This window comes from Fringilla coelebs, assembly GCF_963513975.1.
Source record: "Fringilla coelebs genome assembly, chromosome: 5".
Classification (NCBI taxonomy): domain Eukaryota; kingdom Metazoa; phylum Chordata; class Aves; order Passeriformes; family Fringillidae; genus Fringilla; species Fringilla coelebs.
The window spans coordinates 32811075-32831197 of record NC_140033.1 but is presented as its reverse complement, the minus strand read 5'-3'; the positions used below and the strand labels follow the sequence as shown (position 1 = coordinate 32831197).

The window sequence follows — 20123 nt, the reverse complement described above, 5'->3', positions numbered from 1 at the left end:
GGGAACTTTCCAGGAACAAGGGCTTCTTCAGGCCAAGAGGGCGATAGCTCTTGATGCAGTGTGGGGTGTGGGTAGCTGGGGGATGCTGGTGTGCTAGATGCTCCCTTATGTGGAAAATAGATCGTCAATCCATGTTGGAAGATACAGTGGCTTCCCCAGCAAAACTACAAACACAGACAGAACTATCTTCTTTATTATAAAGATACACTATGAGGAACAAACTTGAATGTATACTGAAGCTTGTAATGGTACATGCCAAAAATGTACAGTACTATACATAAAAGTGCATTGTCACAACAGATTAACAGTACATTTCTCTTCCAGAACTGTGGGTTTTCCATGTTTTTATTTGATCTTCAAGAGTGGAAGGAATGCAATGGGAATGCAGCCATACACGAAACAGGAAAGGATGCAATGGAAATGCAACAGTACAAGAGCAAAGCTAAAGCTCCTCTAAAATTTAAAGGCACTTTCACATGTACATACTACAGATGTACATTGACACAAGTAGGTAACAGTCAACAAGCAGGAAGCTACCAGTACTGCAATTCATCAAACTTGACAGTAAAGGACAATACTGATGGATTAGGTGTGCAGGAGTTACCCTTTAGTATGCCTGTAGATGTAGCAGTCTTTCCTGTTACATATCCACTTACTATGCTTTAAAGTATCTATAATAACCATCAAACTACACATTAACTGTGTGAATGCACTAAGTGGATGCATTCACTAAATGCACTGTTTCTAATATTTTCTTTTGCTAAACAATTTCTAATAAAAGCATTATGGAGTCCAGTACAGTTATTTAAACATACAAAATTCCCTATGCAATTTAAAGATACAGGTATCCATCTCAATTGTGCCAGGTGGGTAATTTAAAAATGCTAGACAAAAACTGTATGTAAATGAAAGCTGAAATTCCAGTTTTGTTCCACTGAGTCTAGTAAACTGGGGAACTACTTGAAAATACCTCTGGTCCCAAACTAGTGAGCAGACCAGCACTGGTCTGGCTTAGGCTTTGGCCCTGGCACGAGGGCCAGGCAGTACAGTTGACAGGGATGGATGAAGGTTTGCTGACCCATGCTGCACAGCCCACTGTGGTGGATTAACACTTTGCCTCTAACCTAGATGTGTGTGAAGTCTCTGACTGGATTGAAAAGTGTTTGCAAATACCAGCAATAGTTTGGGGCTCAGAGGCAGTTTATGGGGTACTTCTCACACCTAGAGCTTCACATGGCATCACCTGTCTAGAAGGCATAAACCAGGGCAGGAATAAATTGCTCCTAAATAACAACAGGAAATTACTCCTGTCACCTCAGCAATTATGTCTATAAAATTTTGTCCCTACTCTTCTCCTCTCAAACTCAAACGTTTATGTATAGTGAGTTGTACAATTTCAAGCTTTCCAAAAGTGAGGTCTTACAGAATATGTGGAAAACCAGATCTTAATTACAGCTAGTCATACTTCTGTAGGTGGACCACAAGAGATTTTATTCCCCATTTTATTCATTGAAACTTCTTTTATGGATTGGATGCTTGAAACCATGTTCACAGAAATAGTATTATGGCTTACTGTTGCAATGTGCAAAACAGCTGTAGGTTCAGCTCATGCCTAACGAAGTTTAACAACAGAGCACTAAGCAAAGTTGACAGTCACCACTAGCACAGACATAAGAAAGGTACTGATTTCTGTCATTAAAAAAAAGGGAAGTGGAGGGGAAAAGGGTTATGGAAAACTTTAGTCAGCTTGAACCTAGGCAGCAGAAACTCAGCTGCCTGTCCTGTGAGTGACCTCTGCACCACTGGCAGGGGGTAGTCCCCCTTCAGTCCCTGTCTTGCTGCTGTCAGCACAACTGAGCATTTGCTGCACAAGGCAGTCAGCACAGCTGGGTCAGCTCGAAACTCAGACTATTGCAACCCAAATCACGTCCTTAATTGGGCACTGAGCAACAAAGTCAATGAGATATTTTTCTGAATTATTGTGTAGTTGATCCCTTTAATAGCCCCTCATGCTCTCTGATGGACCAACAGGTTCAGGCACTCCCCAGAGCCTGGCTTCTGTGAACTTCAAGCAAATTCAGCTTCTGTAAAAAATGTGGTATCAGGGAATGAAGGCCTGACTTCATGGGAGAAGGTACACTATTACAGAGGGCAGCAAAAGGAGTTTCTAGATACTATCCTGGAGATGTGCTTTAGCTGTGTCCTGGAATGCTGCTTTGTATCAGTGAGAGCAATGTGATCTCCAGCTCCATCCAGTGCTTGCCTCTAGTGAGACTGCCAACAAGAAAGCTAAAACTTGGTGCCAATTATGAGTTTGTGAGGGTTTGGTGATTTTTTTTCTTGTGTCTTAAATAAGAAATGTGGCCTGAGATAACTTAGACATTCCACACAGACACGTAATCCTCACATGCTAAATTTCAGTTCTCACTAACCTGCTTGAGATTTGGTCTGGTGACCCAGAAATGAGAGGCTCCGTGTCCCCTGAACCCCCTCCCGCCCCTTAGTTTTGTGCAGGATCTGTTATTATATAGCTACAGTAAGACTGTGAAGTATGGTACAACGTGGCAAGCTGTTTGTGATCTGTGTTGGTTTTATTACAAATGGTGCAGCATCAAGTTTTCAAGTAAGTCTATGTTTGTTTTTTAAAACTATGCACAATTGTCCAGTTTTTCGTTTAATCGAAACCATACAAAATACAAATGCCCATGTTAATGTAGCTACTTTCAGACAATACATTCAAAAACACTGAAAAACAAAGCCTCTCCAGTTACAAACATGAACAAATGATGTTACGGAGCCCTGACTTCTATTGTTAATCCATCTCTTTCCCTAGCACACCCCAGCTGGGCGCTGTGGGTGGCTGAGCTGCCTACATTGTGCAAGATTTGTCGGCTGGACCCTGGGAAGGAGGAGAAGGCCCTATGCTAGGATTTGTTTTTGGAAGAACAATAGGTTTTGGCCTAAGAGCAGGAGGTTTCAGCTGCACTCCCATTCTAGGGGCCACCATGGGCTTGAAAGTACTCATGGTGTCACTGGAAGAACTAGTGCTACGGCGGATCTGAGGCTCGGAGCTCCTTAAAACAACGCTGTGGAGAGGGCTGAGCGACTCTGTCGAGGTGGCAGGGGTGGGGCTGTTCTTCATTTGCTCCAAGGTGTCCAGCACGACATCAGGGGCGTGTTTGGCTGAGCTCTGCCGCTCCAGCTCACGGAGCTCGTTCAGTGCTGTGTTCATTGTCTCCTCGATGTCCTGGGCCAGAGCACAGAGAGAGCAGCACGTCATTTGTGTTGCTACTGAATGCCAGAGGAGCAAGGGGAGGGGTAAGGAAAAGCATTCATTAATTCACCAACCATCCTCTAGCAGTTATGATAGTGCTAAAATCAATTACCACCAGATTTATTTCAAAGCCATTACAACTGACAACATGGCAGCTTTGCGTGGACATTACAAACATTTAACTTTGTTCATATGAGAGAATCAAAAAAAGGTGTTACACCAAAATCTGCAAGCCATTTATGAAGTGATTGTCAGGACAACTGATGTTTGCTGAGCAATGTTTTAGTGGTGAAGATTTCTGTCATCTCTTGTTTACTGACAAGTGTAAAGATTTTAGTCCATTTGCTCACTCTTAGCTAACTGCTCCGCTCATTTAAAGCCTCAGGTGTTCAGGATCTGTAGTCCCTCACATGGATTACAAAACCTAGTTTTCTAAGGAAATAAAGTTTGTGTGCCTATCAGCTCCTCTCTCCTCTTGTTTCACTGAATTAAATCTTAAACAGAAAAAATCTGTAAGGTATTGGTCAGTATGCATACCTAAGAAAAACTATTTTCTTCATCAGGATTTCAGGCCTGAAGCCTGAAAGAATGCACCAAGATACTAGTTTACTGCTACTCAGTGGTATTGAGATACAACTAAGCTTAAAATCTCTTGTGTTCCCTGCCTGCTCACACTGACTTTCACTTAGTTTAATCAAAGTTTGGGTTCTAGTCTAGGCATAAAAAAGAGATATCTTAAGCCAAACAGCGCTGTTCCAGGAAAGTAAATTAAAAGCTTAGAATAAAATGAAACAGTAAAAACACTTGCACTTTCTAACCCTAATACATAGGTTCTGACCTAAGCATGCCAGTCCCTTCTATTCCTCACTGGAAGCAGAGTTTGAAAGCAAGCATTAGCAGTACATTAAATTTTAAAACATGAGTGCCAGCACTATTGTAAAATGCGTTTGCAATCATAGAGCACCCTCAGGGTGCTCCTAGTAATCATGTTATCCCTCCTAGACAAAATGTGAGTTCTGAAGACAGAGGTTTCTATTTACTCAAGAGCTGTTACCAACTCAGTACAACAGACCAATTTGATGATCAGGGTACTTCCTCCTTCATTCTCTTCACTGCCAGGAATGAGACTGGTGACTGCTCACACAGTAAGATGGCCCACAATTTATGCAGCTGTGACATCTTGCACATCAGGTTCTACTACAGGCATCAAATCAACACACAGTATGAACTGCATGAAAACTATAAAATCCACAAGACTGTAAATCTGCGCTTTGAATGACAATGGTCACAACTAGCCAGTCAGAGCACTTTTCTACTTACCACAATACTGAGACATAATTGAACACTAATTACATGCAAGTCAGAGTAGGCCAGCCTTCAACAGAGCACAGCGATCTATGTAGCTGGTGTAATACTGTCCTAGCGTTCTGTATGGCAGAGGCAATTTCATTACAGGGTAATGGGAAATAATTTCTTTTTATTGCTTCTGCAATGTTTACTCCCCTTTGTGCTTCTTCTATTCAGGATTGCTTAATGCAGCTTCTTTCACACACACTCTTGTTTGGAAAGCCAAGGATATTCCCCTGCACACGCCTTCCCACCAGAGCACGTGCTCTGTGCCGTGCTGTTCAATGGGATTTGCCGCTCAGAAAATCAGACAGTGCCATAAATAAAAAAGACACCAACCTGAGCTATTGACTCCGGGTCCAGTGGTTTATGGTCATTGAAACCTGTGTACTGACCAGAAGATGTAGACCTTCTAATGGGAGGGCTATCGATCTTCTTCAGCGAGTCGTGCCTGCTGATGTTGGTGAGGCTGCCGTGGCCCGGCCGGCGCCGCCGCTCAGGGCTGTCGGCGTTGAGGTTGCGGTTCTGAAGGAGGGCTCTGGGACTGCAGTGAGTGGCCAGGTTGGGGGAGCCCAGCTCCATGGCCGAGTTGGAGAGAGGGTGAGGTGGGTGTACCGGGCAGTGGCCATCACTGCTCCTGCCTGGGCGCCGCAGGGGAGGCGGAGGTTCCGATCTCTTTCTTTGCCTGCACCAGTGGAGAAGTGGTGGAAGAACAAACTGTAGTGACCCAGCATAAGCACGTGGAGGAGTAATTACTGTGTTAGCTGAGCTGTGAGCAGGACTATTGAAAACATGTTATGCTGAGGCTTACCTTCCTAAATACACATCTGAGTGACGGTCAGTAGGAGAGTTCATATCCTTTGATGATGACTTGTCCTCAGTTACGGGTCCGCTGCTGGCCTCGCTGTCTGCTTTTTGGCTCAGTGTGTCTGAGAAGGTATCATCCCTGAACAGAACACAGGTGGTGAGATGAGAAGTCAGTGAGTGAGAGCACCTTGGCACTCTCAGATTTTAATCCCCTTAAGAAAAGCAGGCATGTTATAAATGCACTGCAGCCCTTGCACATCTCCCAGAATTGTTTATAATCCCTCTGTTTACTGAGCTCTTTACACTTTGAGTGTATGTAACCTTTCTGTTAAGAACTTTGTCATCCTTGCCGAAGCACGTGCCTAATACTACAAAACAAGAGTTCAGGGCTGCATTTCCCGAGCTCTTGCAAGTCAAAAGTCAACAACTGCTACACAGAGATAGTCAAATTAAAATAGGTGCAGCAGCATCTGTCTCTTAATGTACTGGGAACGTATCCATAGAAGTAGCTTAGCCTAGTAGTAGTTCCTGATGGAGCTTTCAATTCAGGGCAGTAAAGACAGGTATCCTGCACAGAAAGCAAATGTTTAATCCATCTGACCCTTCAAACCACTGACCCATTTGGCAAATACTGCTAAGCACTGTAGACTTTACATCCCCCCAAGAACCCAGTCACACGAGACACTGCTTACATATCCTGCACCACTATGTACTGGTGAGGCACAAGGCCATCAATTCCATTGTGCCTTCCTTCCCACCAGTCCTCAGATGCTCGGTGATAGAGCAGAAGGGAAGCTCCTTTCTTGAAAGAGAGTTCTCGTCCAGATCTTCCAACATAGTCAAACTTGGCAATAGCTTCTATGGGCTCGCACTCTGGGTGGGAAGAACAACAAATATCAGATTACATATCGCTCTTTTTGGTTTCATCAATCCCATTTTTTGCATTTTCTCAGTGCTCATTCTGACAGAGATCAGCTGAAGGAAGGCAGACTTCAGACAGTGGTTACAATGTGCCCCTTACAAAGAAATATAATCAATCCATGTCCCAGGTGTGAAACATCTGGGCTGCTTCAGGAGCTGCAGAAAACAACAGCATACTCAAATGTTACAACTGCCTTTGGGAGAGAGGCCTCTGCCTCCTGCTGGAAGGGCTCCTGCCTGGTTGGAGAGTGGGATGGAGGCCAGGCAATAAAGACTTCTGAAAATAAAAAGAACAGACTCAGATGAATAATCAAAGGCCCAAGGAAGCAGCACGATAAGGGAAAAGTAAATAGGAGTGCTTTTACCATGTGCAGGGGCAAAGGAAGGAAGACAAGATTAGCCTGTGCATGAGTAGGGATACCCTGCAGAACTGGGCCATGGAATTTCTGTCTTTTACGTGACGAGCATGCAGACCCACTGAAACCTAGTGTTTTACACAGCACCAAAGCCTCGTGCTTTAATTCACTTCCTTAATGCCCTTCTGCAGTGAGACAAGACGGCTCCAGACCACAGGGACAGTCCCTGTGTGGCCTCAAGTTGCTTAAAGCAGCTCTGCCTGCTCCAAAATCCTGAGCTGCCCTGGTTTCTGCAGGGGAGGCTGGTGTTTTCTGAAGCCAAACACTGGCTACAGCAGTCCTGGCTAATCCTCTGTCAGAATGCTGGTAAATTCAGCCTTAGTACCAGCCTTAGGCTGGAAATGGGTTCCACCTGAAAACCTGTGCTGAGATGGAGACCTACTGATGTCAGCAAAGGGGCCCTGCAGCTATGGCCACAGCTGTGCCTAGGCATCAAGGAAAAAGCTGTGATTTTAACAAGCTCTAATTTTGTCTGAAAAAAACCAAAAGCACCTGAGCTCTAACAGATTAAATTTTGTCATCAAAGTCTCAAAACATAAAGAAAAAACTGCAAAATACAGGTCTAAAAATCACATACTCTGATGATTCCAGTAACTCAAGAGTCCCTGAAATGACTAATTTCTTTACATAATTAGAGCAATATTTAGATGGAAATTAGCATCTGGGCTAATGACTAGCATAGCAACTTTCTGTCTGGTGCAAATTAAAATTGCTGAGGTTGTAATTCCCTAAAGAACCAGGCTGGTAATGAAAGCCACTGTCCCTTTATGACAACATTTTGCACAGGAATGTCTTTTTAAAATTAACTTTGTTCTACAGTGTGAAAACATAATGACAGCACCTTTATTGAGGTTACAGTTTGCAGCTCATTTTTTAATAACTTGCCCAGCCTGCAGAAGACTGTCTTGTGGTTTGCTGCTTCTGCAGTCACTTTAAGTGTTCCTGTCAGTGGCAAACTGCAGTGTGTATAGAAGTTACTAACTCAGAAACTTTACACAGATGGATTACAGTGATATAGGGAATTCACTGTTACAAACACAAAAGTAATGTATGGTGGCAGAAATTATTTCAATTATATAAATACAATTAAGAACCTAGTAATAACAGTATACATTCCTGAAAATGCATCCTACTGGATGGCTTTGGAGGACCATATTATCTTTTTAGTCCTTTGTCTTTTTCCTCTTTCTCTTTTGCTTTCTTTGCCTCACAGCCCCTGCTCTGGACTGCTGACATGGCAGCAACAACGCAGGATTTAATCACTGGGTTTATTTTTTTGTTTTCTTCCCTTGCCTTGCATGGGCAAAGCACAACTATCATATTCTACCCCATATTCTGCTTTGAAGTTTGTTGTGGGAAGGAAGAGCTTGTGAGCCAGCACCTTTGAATATGAAATGTACTGTGCCTTGTGAGTCAGCACTTTTGGTTGTGTGTTGTGGGAACCGAGAACTTGCTGCAGTGTACTGTACAAAATAAAGGGCACGTCCACCTCCACTCTTGTGGAAGTCTGCTGCAAGAAATTTAAGGGTGTGTTAGCCAGTACCTTTTGAGTCTAAATATTGGGCTGGTGGCCAAAGTTATGGTGACTGTACAATAAAACCTAGGAGTTCCTTGATATGTGTCCAATGTCTTTGTTCAGCCTGATGAGAATTTATAACAAACATCACGGCCCCTACGAATGTCTCACCCTGGTGAGTGGGGCTAAAGGGTTTCTTGGTTTATGTTTTTAAGCAAAGAAACTATAATGTTGACACAGAAAGAAACATTCTGGAAAACTGGGAAACCTCTAATGGTGGTGTGATATTATGATATGCTACCCTGTCGTCATTCCTACAGTCTCTAATAGAAAATGCAGATGCCACAAAGCAACTGTAAGGCACAGAAAATGAAAAGAAGTAAAACCAAACATGCCTGTTTATCTTGCATCATCTTTACAAGAGCAATATTCATATTATTATATGCCAATATTCATATATGGCAACAGTGTAACACTGACAAAAGAACACAGTTCTCCTATCATGTGTATTGCTCGTGGAATTTATTTTAAGAAGGAAATACTGGAACCAGGTAGGATTGAAAAGGAGCAGACATTTGTACAAACACTCAGTTCTCAGATTACAGCTAATTTATGGGTTATGGTAGAGTAGGTCAAGAATTCAGAAATAAAACCTCTCAGGCTTTGGAGAGCCAGTCACTCACTAAAACAGGCAATACTTTAAATGTAAAAAAAAATTAAGTCAACAAAAAAAAAAGTTTTACAGTAAGTAATAAAATCCCAAGTTTCCTGCACATATTTTCCTTAGACATTCTCCACAGTTAACTGGTAATGCTCATGAGTACTGGATTGATGGACAAACCCCTACACTGATTGGCTGTGGAATTTCCTGTTTCTCTGCTAACGTCAACAGACCATACAGTATCCCACAATTAAGTATACAGGTCTTTTTATTTACAAATCAGTGGACTAAACTAGAAACAGTCCTGTCTTGCTCCATGGAATTATGCTCATCTACGTGTGTTGCGCAATGAGATTCCTCTTTATCGCATCCCTCTACCACCTGCAAGGCTCACATTCTTTCTCAGAGGTCTGAATGACGTTGTCCCACTGGAACCAGCTGTATGAATTGTTAATGTACCCATAATGGATGTGACTTTTGAGACATGTACAGCAGATTGCCTGGGTAACAAATCCCACCTCCTCAGGGAGGAGTGCCCAGGAAGTTTCACACAGATTTCATGAAGAGGACGGAAAATGAGTTCAGACAGGTTTTCCTACTCTGAAAGGGGTGTTTTCATTTCTTTATACACAGAGATAACTTTCCTATAGCGAACAGTATTGAGACTGCACTTAAACAGTAATTCACCTTGTAACAGGTCAAGCTTTAATAGTGAAAATCAAAGTACCATGACAGTTACTCCTAAACATAAATGCATTTTGGAAAGTTAAGCCATTTAATATCAAGGTTACTGAATGACAGATGAGTATTTCCAAAAAAGCTAAGGCAATGAAAGCTAAATTTGGGATCTGTAACTCAAGTTCTGTGTGGTACTGAATGTCTAACAGTAAAATTGACAGCTCAGAGGGAAGTGTAATTGTACTGCTCTGTCCGTACCTGCAGGCATTTAGCTAAAATACCAAGAGGTGTTTGGTGGCATACAGGATCTCACCAGCTATCATCTCTAGTGAATCAGGAAATGATATGGAAAGGAAAAATCAGGACAAACTGAAGAACTGTGGGAACAACTTCTGCTGCTTGGGAGAACAGAAAGGGCAGAATAAATGTGTTAGTTTTAGTTTTGAGCTTGGAGCGCCAGATGTAAACCTAGCCTCCCTACAGAGGTGATGGCACTGAATTGACCCTCAGCTGCCCTCTATGCCTCAGGGCACAAGGAGCTAAGGAGAGGAGGGGACACCATCCCCTGCACTTTTCCTAAGGAAGTTGCTGTTGCTCTGCTCTATACTTCCTCAGTTTTCCCAGGTGTACCCTGTCTGTTGGGAATAAAGTATGTCCTCGAACTCCCCAGGAAGATGCTATCTCCCTATTTCTGCATCCCATCAGAGAATAGAGTGGTTTTGTAATTTTAAAAGTCCTGTCCTCAGGACAGCAGTTCTCTGACTGGGAAGAGCAAAAGCAAAGAACTGTTGCAAGGTGTTGACAAACAGAATTAGACAAAAGTGCTGATCACAGCACGCACTATTGAAAGGCAAGAAAATGACTATGTGTTGGAAACAACAATGTACAGTCTGACATGTCCCTGTAAGCTTTGTTTTCAGCAGAAATACCATCTAAAGTTTTGTCCTAAGTTTATGAGATATCTATGGAGAGTATGGCATTAATTTTATGTATGTTTTCCTAGGAGAACTCCATCTGTCTAACTTCCTCAGGAAATGTTTACTTCCTTTGCAAACAATCTAGTCACTCTTTACCATATGACTCCAACAAGAATAAAATATCTTCATCAATTTGAAGGTAACGGAAGCATGCTAACAGCTGTTTCAGTAAAACATGAACAACACCCTTTGAATCTTTACTGCAGAGACATTTTCAGGTAAAGGTTTGTCTGCAGCAAAATTACAGGTAGATTTTTTTTTTGTGTCTCAGCTTGAGTACAAAAGTTCTGAACTTCACAAATTAAATTTCATTTCCAGATTGAAAGGAAAAACTTATATGTTTCCCTTTTCAGGATACTTTTTGTATATCTAAAAAAGCCTGAAAACACCACAGAAAAATGCAGCTCCTTTTCTTTCCTGCTTCCCTTTCCAGTGATCAACTGAAATACATGAACGCCTGTAATCTTAGGGGGAAAAACCCACAACAATTTATATGCTTAAAATAAAGCAGTTATGAAATATTTATATGCTCATTTATATGTGCTAGTATTTTCCCCCTAATCTACTGAATTTTACCTCTGTGGACATAATTTAATTTTTAATTTTTAAAGTCTTATTGTTTTCTAAACTGTAATGAACATTCCTAGCATGACTGACAGAGCCCCTACAGATGGGTTTTTTCCTAGCAGGCACAGAGAGAGCCACTTGCAATTTAACCTTACAGCAACAGTCAGTAAAGAAATCCTTTTGGTTTTGAGCGTAACCTCTGGATTATGTTTCAATGACCCTGTAATTCCTGTGGGCTAGGCAGCTTGGTCTTACGTATGTATACAACATTTTAGCATGAACTAATCAGATTTTCAACATGAAAAAAAAAACCCTTAGCATTTACAGAATCTGCTTCTTCCATGTTCTAACAGAGGGAGCCATGTAAGTACCACGTGTCCAATCAATACAGCAGCAATGCGGCACCTCCCTTTCCCTCTCTCCACATTCAGCTGGCAGGGATGCATCCAGCTTATAATCAATGAATCAATCACATTAAATCCCCAAAATACTCCAGACCCTTTAGCAGAAGGGTTTTTGTTATCCACCATGTGTTTATCAGTGACTCACAAAGTTCAGTAAGCAAACTGAAAAATTTTCACCTATTCTCTCATCTGGTGTAAATAATACTTTTAAAAAGGAATTGTCCAGAGCACAAACACATGAATGTGTGTGCAAAGAGAGAGTGAGTGCATTTAATTTAAAGTCTGTAACCTACATTAGAAAAATGTGCTATTACAAGAGAAAGCCATATTAACGGGAAAAAATGGGTTAGAGCTTGCAGGTTGGAATCCAAAATGAACCATTTTTGTGTGCAATCCGGGCTTGTTAATCTTCAGCTTTGCAGCAGTATTTATCTAGCTTACAAATATTTTTGTGCTAACAATTATTTCTCTGTAAACACAGATGTCCGCTTCCTTTTGGCACTGAATTAATTAGAAAGGTGTGATGAGGCAACTAGAATTAAACTACTGGGTGATCTAGTGAACAAAAACCCATGTCTTGAGCAGTTAAATCTTTTAACAGAACTTTGTCCTGTTGACAGGTATTCTCTTCAGGGTTTGTCTTCCCCAGTCACACAGTCACAACACAAGCAATACTACACAGGAATGTAAAGCTGGTATAACAACACAGTGGTGGAGTACAGCCCGTGATGATGCACATTTGAGGCACAAATAATGCATCATGCAATGCCACAGTCCTGCTCCTCTGTATCCTGCTGATGTTTTCATCTTTCCTAGGCATGGCTTTGAAGGAACTGCTTTGATGGCTGCTGAAAAGCTGCACTTCTTCTCCATGTCCACTCGTGCCTTTGTCTGTCAGTTTGGTCATGGGACCCTGAAGTTGGCCCCAATATATTGAACTGGTGTATCATCTACACTTAACTTGTGCTCTAAATGAGAGACAGGCAGACTTCCTCAGCTTCCACTCTTGCTTCAAACCTCCAATGGAAGGAGTTCTTCTAAAGTATAGCGATACTGTCTTGGAAAAATAAGGTGCAACTATGAGTTTGTTCACACTGATTAGAAGAGATGTGTTGTAGAAGGATGGTGGGTTTAGTTGTACAGAGCTGGTCAAGAGGAACCCATGCACAGCCTGTCTTGTAGAGCTGTTGGTACTCCCTGCTGCACAGGCATGGCTGTACACCCAGGCAGAAGACCAAGATTTCTTTCCTACCCTCAGTTTTCCTTCCTTCTGTAATGTCTGCCCACCCAAATGACCCTCCTCTCCAAACAGCTGCACTGACAGACTCTGCCTGCCCCTCCTCACCTTGGCAAAGGGGAAGAGACAGACAATCTGTCACTGACAGCCTGTGTACGTGACAAAGCAGACGGGTACAGCTAGAGTGGAACTATTGTTTACTCTGCTCTGTGCGCAACGGGACCAGTGTAGGCAGTTTCCTATACATACACCTTCCGGCTTCCCTTCCCTACAGCAATTGTCCCAGCTCCTGAACAGTATCCTTTATGACATTATTAAAAAAAAAAAAAATCCTTTTCTGCTGTAGCTCTTTTCCTCCCCTCTCCTCTGCTCTGTCTTTTCCTCTTCCTTCCTCTACACATCCTCTGCAAAGGACAAGGGGAAGCTTTTGTTTCTACTGCTGCACGTTGCTGGTTGCTCTGTCTGGGTTGCCTGCTGGCCAGATAGGCAGAGAGCTCACACTGCTGCTCTTCTCTACGTGGACTGTTATTCTGAATCCTTCACCTCTAATGAGCTACTAATTCTCACAAAAATAGTAGTTATATAATAATTTTGAGAATCCTTTTCTATCTGTTAAATTTGCTTGAAACTTGGCAGAAGTTACTGTGAGGGACATCTGAAGGATGGTCAAACTGTCACAGTTGAATACACATTTATGACCTGGATAAAAAGAATTAATACAATAGAGTTGCATCATTTTTTTCACTGATACCTCTCATACCCAGAAGTATATGTGACTGATATTTACAGAAAATTATTACTGTTCAAAAGTTTCACTGTGGGGGGTACACACATGTTTTTAAGTTGTTATAAATACTTTAAAGAGAGCAGCTTTTAAATTCATATAAAAATAGAGCTTCAATGGCAAATATCCTCTAGCTGCAATATTTAAGGGCACACTTTTGACGAGTTTAGTTTTTGTAGACAAAAGAGTCACTAAAAATGTAACACTATGTCAGAAAATAATATGTGCTGACTGAAATAGTTTCTCTCTTGCCCTTCCTATGACTGGGCAAATCAGGAGAGAACAAGGAAACAGCTGGTCAAACACAGACGGATCAAGAGTGCAAAAGCACACAAACAGAGATTGAAGATTTGGTAAAGAACACCAGGACTGAAATTTCCTTCTTTCAAATAAGACACAATTAGGAAAGGAAGAAGGCCTCCTGCCTGGAACACCTGTAGAACTTACCCCCATCAAAGGCACATTAAAGTAACAGACTCACCGTCTTCACTGGTGTGGGGCTCTGTACTGGCATCCTGGTCCCCCTCCTCCAAGGTACCATGCTCACTGTATGGGCTGTCACTGGAGGCAAGCAGGGAGGAACCACATACATCAAAAAAAATGCCACCTCCATGAAATTATTTAAAATTATTCTTATAATGTTACAAAGTTATGTGCAACATAATTATCCTAGTGTGCTATGAATACATAATTAATAAAAAAGCCTATATGCATTTCCTTGAAACAAAATTCCAACATTAAGAAGCCCTCAGAATTGAGGGCTTTGATTCCTTTATCAATAAAAAGTGTGTGTGTTTGCTGCCAAGGGGTGTCCTGGTTTTGGCTGGGATAGAGTTAATTTTCTTCCATGTAGCTGCTACAGTGCTGTGTTTTGTATTTAGGATGAGAATAATGTTGATAACACACTGATGTTTTAGTTGCACCTTAGCAGTGTTTACACTGAACACCTACCACACCTGCAAGTAGACTTGGAGGCACAAGAAGCTGGAAGGAGACACAGCCAGGACCCCAACCAACCAAATGGCTATTCCAGACCACACAGCATCATGCTCAGCATATAAACTTGGGACAAAGCTGGTCAGGGGCTGCTGCTCAAGCACTGGCTGGGCACCCATCAGTGATGATGAACAATTGCATTGTGCATCACTTGTTTTGCATATTCGAATTATTGTTATTTGCCCTTTCTTTTCTGTCCTAATAAACTTCTTCATTTCAACACATGAATTTTACATTTTTTTCCCAATTCTCTCTCTCAACTCACTGTGGGGAGAGTGAGTGAGTTGCTGTGTGGTATTTAGCTACCTGCCCCGTTAAAGCACAACAAAGAAAAGGAGCAGGCACCATAAGCTGAAATTTTCTGAGGTGGTTCACCGCCAAAGAGACAATTTCCTACCTGCCTGTGTGCTCTGTACACCCGGAATTCTATCTCTGGCTGAACACAAAGCAACTTCCTCCACAAAATGTTGTAGGAAACATCATCATAATTGCCTTTGCTTCACATTTTCATACTTAACACTTTACTGTGTCGATCTAAATGCTCCTCTCATTTATCCTCATACTTCTAACCAGCCTAATGATTTTGTTTAGGAGACAGAAGGATAATATTCTGACTTACCAATAGTCATCTCCAGCCATGCATTTTTCATACACTGGTCCATCAAGTTCTTTCACATCTGGAAAAATAGCCTCATGATGGATGATGATAGTTTTGATTATCTCATTCACATGTGCCTGACAAGACACCTGGTCTTGTATGTCTGGAACAGGCATCAGTGTTGGCCCAAAACAAATGGCCAAGTTGTATGGATCCATCATGTTTTCATCACTGTACTGTGAAAGACTGTAATAACAGAAAAATCAAGAAAAATTGACTTTTCCACTGTAACTAACCTTATTCTGAAAACGGTAGAAAACTTTTAAAAATCACAGCTTAGAGATTTCCTGTTGTCACTGACAATCCCACATTAATGGAACAAAAACCCAAGAGTTCTTCACTAGGTTATATACACTATAAAGTGAGTTTATAGCACATTTATATTTATGCATACATATGTGTTCCCAGGCTACCATGTTGAGTGTACGCTGACTCAATGGGCTAAGAACTGCTGCTTCTATCTCAACGATGCTCCAAGTGAACTGGATGCAAAGTGGGTATACATTTCCCTTGGACCTTGGCACATCTCTTTCAACAGCTGGCTACACAATAGGCACACAGAATTGTCTTCTGCAGGCAACTAAGTTCCTGGATCTTGCAAGGGCTCTTGTGACTTTTGGTTTCTGTTTTTACCATACAGACTAAAATTCCTAAGCACCTTGCCTTCTGCCCACGAACTCCCACAAACAGTTTCATTATGGAAGTGTCCAAATAAAAAGCCTTCATTGTTATTAATCAACTTTTGCAAGCTCTCCTTTCTTCCAGAAAATGCAAGGTTACTAATTTTCTAATTTGAATGGGAAGTTGCTACCTATTCCCTTGTTTAAGGCATTGGCATTTTTACTGAATGCGAATGCTAGCTTTTGAATGGTTCTATGTGGGGCCAGTCAAGTAGAATCTGGAGTGCTGGGATGCCCTATACTATGTTGTCCTGCACTCTGAAGCAGCATAAGAATTCTGATGTCTGGTTGTGCTCAAATACAACACCGTGTTCTCTCTAGAAAGGGAATTTTAGAGAGTGTTTTCCATGGTTAATCAATACATATGCATGAGGCAAACCCTCTACATGACTACCCTCATAACTAGCTTTTAAAATTAATCATGTCTGCCCCTTTCTTATGCCATGATTTACTATCCTGTGTTAATTGGAGACATCTTGTTCTTCTGATTTATCAGGTGGTTCAGGCTTTATACACGCAAAACTGTAAAAATGATTGTAACTATCATGGTGAAATGTGAAGTTCTGCTGGTGGTTGTTAATAAGCAGTGCTCAATAGCAAGGCTGGTACTGTTTAGCATCTCCATGAAAGACCTACACAAGGGGATGGAGTGCACACTCAGCAGCTTACAGGTGATGCCACACTGGGAAGGGAGCAGTAAATGTGCCAAAGGTCAGACACCAGGCTATTATTTAGAAGGACCTTGATAAGATGGAGGAATGGAGAAATGGGAATTCAGTTAAGTTCAACAAGGATGAATGCGAAGTCCTGCCCATGGCATGGAAGTCATTCCACAGCATTTATGGAAGAGAAAAGCTAGCAGGTTAAGGGAATGAATTATTCCTTTTCCAACTGGTGCTTGTGAAGTTGCACATGAGGGTCTGTGGCTAGTTTTGAGAGACTGACAAACTGGTACAAGCCCAGAAAAGGACTACTACAGAGATGGCTGGGGAGCTGAAGCATATGAATTATAATCTAAAGAAGAGAGAACTGGGTTTGTTCAGCCTTTGGATAAAAAGGTTACTGAAGAATTTAGCTTCTACTATATATAAGATTATTAACAAAAGCAAGACAGACACAGGGGCAAAGAGATGAGAGGCAGCAGACACAGCAAGGGATATTCCAATGAAAGCAGGAAAAAATCTCTTTACTGTAGGAGTGACCTAGTACTGGGACTGACTGCCTGGAAAGGCTGTGGTCAAGAAGGCATAACTCCATACGCAAAAAGCAGAATGGGATTTGCAGGAAGTCAAATAATGGGAATATTTTTCCTGTGGATGCAACAGGAGCAATTTGGAGACAGTAAGGTATTTAATCTGCTTTCCAAACTGCATTCCTGTGGAGAGCACAGATGTAGCTAACATGATCACATAACAAGTACACCTCTAGACAGCTCTGGTCGGTCTGTATGTCTCTGCAGAGGAGAAGCTGTGATGCAAGCTTTTAAGACATTTACATGGTGTAATTTTTTGGGGATGGATTCAGTTTCAAATGAATGGTTATTTTAATAAAATTTTAGATCTCTGTCTCTCTCTTACATACCGCTTGAAACTGGTTCAGAAAATGCTAGAAGAAAGGAAACAGGAACAGCTGTGACTACAGGCATGAACAAATAACCTGGCTGCAAAAGACCCTGTTTCTATAGGAACAGACAGGCTGAATGAAATGGGGAAGGTCACAAAGACAGAATGAATCAGCAAAGGGCAAATTTAGGAAAAAAGAGGAAAAAGGTGACATGAAAACAGATAGAACAGGAAACAGACAAATTGACAGTAGAAAGAGAAAAGTTATACTCAAGGCAAAGTGCACATAAGCAAAATTTTCTGTGAAACCATTGGGGTCAGCAAAACCAGAGAGGGCCATGAAGGACTGGAGGAAGAAACACAGTTCAATTGCCCAACCTGTCTTTTATTTTCTCTTACAGGAAGAAGTAGTTTTTTCTGGGATGATGAAGACATGAACACCACTTTCCCTCTCACACAACCCTCCTTCCAGCCTGCGTTTTGCAATGTGAGAAACAAGCTACTCTACATCAAAGCATACACAGGGGATGTATGCTCTCTATCCTGTTATCAGAAAACAGAAGCAGCAAGACAAAGTCTCACCCTGGCAGTGCCTAGCATCAAACAAGTAGCTTGTAGTGCCTGTGTTGCTTGAATATACTGGGGTTTTTTCCCATCAGGAGAAATCAGCTTAAGACAAGGAAAAGAAATGCATTTTTAAATTGCATAAACTAGTTTTAATGTAGCTACAGTTTGTTATTTTTCTTATCAGCTTATTTTGTTGCCAGCTTTAATGCTGTAGCCTGCACTCCCCATTTCAGACAACACTTTTATCTGTCTTGTTCAACTCTGGACAAATGGAATTTTAATTTGAATGGAATCCAGCGTTTTCATTCGATTTCCACTGCCAATTAGAAGATCATATTTTGTGTTAAATGGAGCTTACATGTGAATTCTAAGAGAGTATGAGTAAACCCAAAGAACTTCAACAGCAGCAAAGGAAGGCAGCGAAGGCTGCAGTATCTGGGGTCAGTACTTACTGATTGAGGAAGGCAAAGAGGTATCTCATCACTATGAGGACCGACCTGGGCAAAGTAAGGAGGAGTTTGCGGATGTGAAGAGCCCTCTCATAGAGATTGTCTATTCCTGCAAACAGAAGAAAATATTTTATGTTCCCTTGTATATGATGGTCAAAAAGAGCATTCAGTCACTTTACTCAATTTACTTTGACTTTTTATCATCACATGCCTCTAATTCTGGCCTATTAGAAAAATGAGATCTAGAAGTTCTTTCCCATCTCATTAAAACCACACAGCTTAAAAGATACAGTTTTTAAAGAAGATACAAATCTGTCTAAGTCAAATGCTGGACACTTGCTGAGCTTGACAGTTCACAAAACCACAAAATCAGTACATAAATAACCTGAAGGAACCAAGGAAAGATGCTGGCCATTCCTTTCAAATACAGATGCATTCTCTTTATTTGAATTTCCCCATCAGATATATAATCCAATCACCAAGCTTCTCTAGCAAGTTTTCTCAATCAAATGTCCAGCTATAACTCTCTTAGTGGCTAAATAAGAGAAAGGCCTTATTTTCTTTTTTTGGTATGGAGCCGAGAAACAGAAAGACTGCATTTTTCTCAAATGATTTTACAGCAGTCCACAGAAATTCTTCTGAAGTGGGAAAAATAATCTGATAAAACCATCAGTTCCTAATGTCTTGTTACAAGGATACACTATCTTCTGTGTTGGTCAGAAAGACTATGTGGCTGCAAGTCAGGCAGTGATGGGATAAAAGCTTGAACTGTTTTTCAGAAAAAGCAGTACCTCAGTTTTTAACTCAGTGTGTTTTCTGAGTCCACAGTAAATGACACTGTGGGAACAACCTCAAATTTCAGTAATGGTTTTTATGTGAACCAAGGAAGTATGCTGCAATTAGCAACATCTAGGGGAAATCTTAGCAGACTAAGATGAGAAATCCTATCCAGTGGCACTAAAGTAGATATTCAGAAATTTGGAAATCAGAAACAGGAGCTGGTTCCAATAGCTGAAAAGCAGATTGCACCACAAAATGTGGTATTTAGGAGTACACAATTAAAATAATTGCTTCTGTAAAAATGTGGTAAGTGTAAACAGAATTACTGGTGTGTATTACTTATGTGCTCTTTGGTATGGCTATTTCAGTATTTATTTGTAGATGCAAAATGTGCGTTGACTTACATTTCTTAGAAGAAAACTGGTATCTTGTAATTGTTATTTTGGTATTAAAGACTAAGCATTAGAAGAGCATGTTGGCATCAAGATTTGTTTGCCACCTAGAAATGTTATAGCTCACTAGGAAATGCCAGTGCAGCAAAAGGGTGTGAGATCTGCTCCCACATCAGCATTCACAGGATATTCTACTGGCCCAGCACCACTTGTGTGCTGGAACAAAAGATTCTGGGACGGGATCAAACTGGCCTCCATCAGAGCTTCTGCAGAAGCACAACAGCCTACACTGCTTGCATGGAGGATGTCCATTTGGAAAATGTATCTACTGCAGAGGCAGAGTAGCAAAACTCTGTTAGGAAGTAAAAATGTATTCCCCAGCAGAGACCCTGAAGGCTGGACAGTGTCCCTGGTGAACTGCTGCAGAGCTGGTAGGAAAAGGACTGCTGA

At 41.4% G+C, this 20123-nt stretch overlaps 1 protein-coding gene across 2 annotated transcripts in view; it reads right to left on the bottom strand.

Moving 5' to 3' along the window:
* Window positions 1–2764: 2764 nt before the first annotated feature.
* Window positions 2765–20123, bottom strand: part of SRGAP1 (SLIT-ROBO Rho GTPase activating protein 1) — a gene marked incomplete at its 5' end in the record, with an annotated part of 134730 nt that continues 117371 nt past the window's right edge. For both annotated transcript variants that reach the window (XM_084206340.1, XM_084206341.1), the window contains 7 exons: window positions 2765–3247; window positions 4961–5306; window positions 5433–5567; window positions 6121–6301; window positions 14071–14150; window positions 15205–15429; window positions 18505–18610. In XM_084206340.1, coding sequence (XP_084062466.1) covers window positions 2870–3247; window positions 4961–5306; window positions 5433–5567; window positions 6121–6301; window positions 14071–14150; window positions 15205–15429; window positions 18505–18610 — 1451 coding nt within the window. In that variant the 3' untranslated portion in view covers window positions 2765–2869. The remainder of the gene's footprint in view (window positions 3248–4960; window positions 5307–5432; window positions 5568–6120; window positions 6302–14070; window positions 14151–15204; window positions 15430–18504; window positions 18611–20123) is intronic.